This window comes from Tupaia chinensis, unplaced genomic scaffold (genome assembly GCF_000334495.1).
Source record: "Tupaia chinensis unplaced genomic scaffold, TupChi_1.0 Scaffold140061_1, whole genome shotgun sequence".
In the NCBI taxonomy this organism is placed as follows: Eukaryota; Metazoa; Chordata; class Mammalia; order Scandentia; family Tupaiidae; genus Tupaia; species Tupaia belangeri.
Window position 1 is genome coordinate 313,376 of NW_006199940.1, and position 5,273 is coordinate 318,648.

The following is a 5,273-nucleotide window of genomic DNA, read 5'->3' on the forward strand; positions in this document are numbered from 1 at the left end:
GGCGCGCGCGAGGGCCAGCCGATGCGCTTGTACTTGCACTGGGTCACCCTGGGCAGTGACAGCAGTTGGCCTGCATCCCAGGCAGGGGCTCCTGCCTGCCCGCCCACACAGCCACCACCTCTCCCTCGGGACACCCGTGCCCGAGGCCAGCCCCCAGGACAGTGTCAAAGCACAGGTGGGGGTGGCAGCCTCCTGGGCCCAGCCCGTGGGTAGCCTCACGCCACGTTCCCAGCTGCCCTGGCCTGAGCAGCCCCCCTCTGAGCACCCTGGAGGGCCAGGGTTAGAGTGAGGCCGGCACAGCCCCGGTCCCAAGGCCCAGATGGGAGGCCTGCTAGACCATCCTGCGCGGGGCCCGCCTGGGCCTGTGGTACCTGTCCTGGCACTCCTCCTTCTGATGCCGCTCCAGGACAGAGCGGGGAAACTGGCGCAAGCAGAAGCCACACTCGGAGGGCAGCTCGCTGACGGCTTTCTCCACGGCCAGGTTCCGGCAGCAGAGGCTCTTACTGATCTCACAGCGACAGTTGGGGCACGTGGCCTGCTCCTCCTTCAGCCGGGCATCTGCTAGTAGGTGGATAAAACAGCCAGCGCACATCAAGTGACCGTTAGTGCACTGCGGAGAAGGAAAGGGAGATGAGGTTCACAGACCCGCGGGCCTCGCGCACATGCGCAGCCCACGCCACAGCTGGGCCAGCATGGCCATCCGAGGGACTCCGAGGACAACTGCACATCTGTCCTGAGCTGGGCTGGCACTCAGCAGACACCGGGAGCTGCACAGGGATCAAGGAGCAGCCCCCGCCAAGGGTGGGGTCTCAGCAGGGCCTCTGCAGCTTGGCTCTGTTCTTGCCTGTGGCCCCCAAAGGGCGACTGGTGTGGCCAGGGGGTCGGGGTGGGGCTCAGGCAATATCCTGAGTTCTCACTGACCCTGATCAAAGAACACCTACGGGTATGAACGGGGTGCCCAGCCAGCAGCTGTCCAGTGGAGCAGTGGGCACTGGTTCCCCATGCCGAGACAGTCAGTCTCCTTGGCTTTCAGACTGGCTGGCCACCCGACAGCTATGGCAGGCAAGAGGCTGAGCTAGCCCAGGGCAGGGCAGGCGGACACAACCAGTGTGCTAGGAGAAGGAGGAAGGGGGACTGTGGGCAGGATACGGGCTCAGTGAGGACCCTTGCGAACACAGGCTGGGCAGCACTCCTGCCTTGGGCTTCTGGTTGGATGTCTGCATCCTGAATGCCCACTTGGGGCCACCAGGACAGGCAGTGGGCTGTGAGCCCTGCCCTCACAGTACAGGGAAGGAGGCCCGGAACAAAACCAGAGTCACGGGGGTGGCGGTGGAGGGTGGTCAGGGCACTGCAGGCCGGCAGGGTGGGGCAGGCACCCCATTCAGAGACACAGAGGGCGGGGAGGGGTGTGACTACTCAGCTGTCCCGGGTGCCCTTTGCAGGCCTCCAGTGTGACTGGCCTCCAGTGTGGCTGGGCTCCAGTGTGGCTGGGCTTGCGTGGAGAGACCTCCAGCCCCACTGCAGTGTGTGTCATGGCAGGGACGCTCAGTGGGTTTAGCCAGGCTGTCTGGGCCCAGGGTAACCCTGGCTGGCACCTGCTACTGCAGGTGCCTGCACCCAAGGTCGAGCAAGCTTTCAACACCAGGGCCAGGCCTGGGCCCTGAGCACAGGCCTACACAAGGGCAGCGGTGAAGGCCTCATCCTCACGCACTCTGACATTGCTGACTGGCGGCCGACCCCGAGTCCTGGTGAGGTTCAGAGCTACGATGCACACGAGGCAGGAACAGGGCCCAGCAGGGCAAGAAAATTGGCTGCCCATTTCCAGGGGTCAGCGGTGAGTGAACAGAGGTGAGGTGGGCAGAGGGGCTCCAGCTGCCTCGTGGGAGGCACAAACCAAGGCCACACCATGTGGCAGGCAGGCCCAGGCGCTGCAGCCATCTGTAGAGCTGTGGGAAGCTGCGTCCCAACTGCTGCAGGAAGGGCCACAAGGGCTCTGGGGTGCGGGGCCGACCACATGGCAAGCAGCACCACTCAGCCGCCAGGCTGCTCCCACAGCTGCCTGGTCCTGCGGAGGGTCTGGCCAGCTTGGCACAGCAATCTCGGCCCAGCGGCCAGTATGAGGGGAGGTGCGCTCTGCCTAGCGGTGGCCTGGCCCCACTCGGCTTTTCCTCTTGCAGAGCCCTAAGCCCTTTGGGGGCTTGGAGGTCACCAAGCGCATTGTCAGGTATCTCCCAGCAGCATCGACCACCCTCAGCCAAAGCACAAGTGTCCAGGGTGGACCTAGGCCCCATTCCTCCATCCCTGCGGCACACCCTGCCACAGGGGACAGGTGGAACCCTGCACTCTGCTGGCCTCCTGGGGCTACTGCCTCTGCCCCAGTCCTAAAAGCTGCCAAGTCAGAATCTTGCAAGTCCAAGATGCTCTGGGGTCCAGCCAGAGGACACCCCAAGGAATGTCCCCAGGGACTCTAGGAGGCTAGCTCGGCCCACGTGAGTGGTCAGCATGCTCCCAGAGCTTCCGCGTGGCCTCCTGCACAAGACCCTACTCCAGCACACAGCCTGGCCAGTCTGCCACACCCTCGGCCTGCCAAGACCACGTCTAGTAAAGCTGGGATGGGTGACTGCAGAGTGCCAGCCACGTGCTGAACCTGCAGAGGGCAGCAATGCCAGGGCAGACCCCATGGGGTGTGCAGGGAGCCCACAGCTGGGGACAATACTGCAGGGCCTCCCAGGCTCCCCAGGACAGGGGCTACAGAGCTAGTGCTGGCCTCATGCTTCAGCCCACAGGTCATCAGCCCACGACCACGGGCTTGTCACTGTCCCTCCTTGCCATTTTCTCACTTGCACAAGGCTCACAGCGGTGGATGAGCCTAGCCGCATGCTGGTGTGCATGCTGGCAGGCAGGAGGCTGACACCAGCACCCAGCAAACACAGGGTCCCCACCATGGTCACCACGTAGCACCCATCAAGGCCCCAGTCAGGTCCTTTGCAGAAGCAGCATCGGCACCGGCACCCCGGACAGCACCCAGCCCTCCCCGTGCCTGTGACAGGTAGCTTGTGTGGGTCCAGCCTGCGCATGCTGGGGCTCTCGTCGGAGCCAGCCACTCCCCTGCGTTACAGGGATGAACAGGTTGGCCAGGCTAAAGGAGAGCCTGGTCCTGTGTGCCCTGGGCTGTCGGCAGCTCTCGAGGGCAGCCCCAGTCCCCTGAGGTCAGCTGGCTTCTCGGGATATTTTGGCCTGGGCTGCATGGACCCCTGAAGCCCTGGTGACCATCTTTTTACCAGAGACCAGCACAGCGCTGGGGCTACCACGAACAGCCTACCCTCAGTCCCAGGAGTCAAGGACGCACAGGTCCACACAGGCCCACCAACCTCCTGAGAGGACAGCTGGAGGGCTTCCCCACAGGCACTGGGGGAGGGAGAGGACCCTCTTCCTCCTCGAGCCTTCCCTGGCTATCTAGCTCCACCCGTGGCTCTTCACCTCCTTAATCAAGTAGGCCCTGAAGGAGATGGGGCACTGCCACAGGCCACACAGCACTGAACCTGACACCCTGCTGGGCTGGTCGGAGCAGCCGCCCCATCAGCCAGCCCCCCGGGCTCACTGGAAGGCAAGGGTGCTGAGCCACTCAGCGACAAGCACCGCACACAACCCAGCTCCTCCCTTGACCCACGGCCCCAGACTCTCCTTGCTCTGGCCCGCCAGCTCTGGGTGCGTGAACAGAAGCTCAGAACAAACCAGTGAGCTAGGCTGGCCCTCACAGGGCCAGGCCCTCACAGGGCGCATGGGCACAGAGGGAGCAGTTCTGCTTCCTGGTTTCGTGAACTGGCTGCGGGCCTGTGACCATCCTCCTCCCAGAGGGCAGAGGCAGTGCCCTCGTCAGGTGGGGCAGGGCATGTGAGGGGGCACGGGCACCTCGAAGACAGGGACAGAAAGGCCTCAGAGTGGACGTTGCCTCAGTGGTCCAAGGGTAGGAGCACTGGATGGGCACGCTTCATAGTTCCTTGCCAAGTATCCAGCACCAAGTCCATGCAGTAGGAAGGGTCAGGGCTTGGTCTGCCTCCTGCCCTAGGGCCTACGGGGACTGCACACCTCAGCAGGACAGTCACCCAAGATGCACTTCCACCCACAAGGGGGACATTGAAGATCTGCGTGCTGGCCTCGCTGGGAGAAACAGGCTTCGACAGCAGGCCACACACACGAGGGCCTGGCCCAACGGGGCAAGCTTGCGGCCTGTGCCGTGTTGGCTGTGCCAGGTTGCATAGACCCGAGGGCTGAGGCTCAGGAGCACATGCCCTCCACCAAGCCCACGCACCTGAAGGTGGCCCCACCTGAGGCCTCCTTCGCAGTGGGTGGTATCTGGTGGCTGGAAAAGCAGCTCTCGGGTGACCACGCACCAGCCAACGCCAGGCCCGTGATGTCCCTGTTCCAGCAGAGGCCCAGTCCAGGGCTGAGCACATGGCCTGCCTCTTCTCACTGTCTGGACCACCCCAAGCCACGTGTTCTGCTGGGGTTAGGCAAGGGGGAGCCACCACGTGCCTGAGTCAGCCCCACTCACCAGTGAAGGCTCATGGGAGACGTGGTGGCCAGCAGTGGCCCAGGGACACGTGAAGGCGGCAGGCTGGGGCTCATGCCACCTGTGCTCAGATCCTCAGGGCAGGTTGGGCCAGGGCCCAGGAGGCAGGCCTGTTGTGGCTCCATGGCAGTGAACACGGATGCAGGGATGCACAGTGACCGCATGTGGCTGGGAGGTGCCCCGAGCATCGGAGACCACGCCTGTCCGGGCTCTATTTCCCCAAGTCACACAGTCGTGTCCAAGCAGCCAGAAGCCAGAGTGAGTTACATGAGCCTGAAGACTCTCCCACACACCTTAGAGCTTCCTTCTGACCCCTAAAGACAATAGGGAGCACCTCCGCTACAGGCTCAGGTGTCAGGTGGGAAGAATGGAAGGGAAGGCCAGAAGCAGCGGCTCAGCTGGTCGGTCCTGGACAGCCCAGGGCCTTTGCTGTCCACTCTAGCTGCTGGGCCGTGGCCCTGGCCACTCCGGGTAGAGCTTAGCTCCCAGCACAATGAGGGCCGGTGTGAGCCCACCAGGCTGAGACAAGGCTGGAGGCAGAGTGGGAACTCTGTGCTAGGCCAGCCGGCTGGGGACCCAGTGGGCTGCAGCACCACCTAGACTGTGACCACACCCAGTCCAGCTCCAGCCTGTCCAGACCAAGAAGCAGAGACCCCTCAGCTCCCTGGGACCCCCCCCCCCAACATAAGTGCAGATCAAC

The 5,273-nt window shown here is 63.9% G+C and overlaps 1 protein-coding gene across 1 annotated transcript in view; it reads right to left on the reverse strand.

The window, feature by feature from the left end:
• ZFTRAF1 (zinc finger TRAF-type and ring finger containing 1) overlaps positions 1–5,273 on the reverse strand; it is a 13,205-nt gene that overhangs the window by 2,791 nt on the left and 5,141 nt on the right. Inside the window, exons 3-4 of the mRNA XM_006162440.2 lie at positions 372–610; positions 23–48 (exon numbers count right to left, since the gene is read on the reverse strand). Coding sequence (XP_006162502.1) covers positions 23–48; positions 372–610 — 265 coding nt within the window. The remainder of the gene's footprint in view (positions 1–22; positions 49–371; positions 611–5,273) is intronic.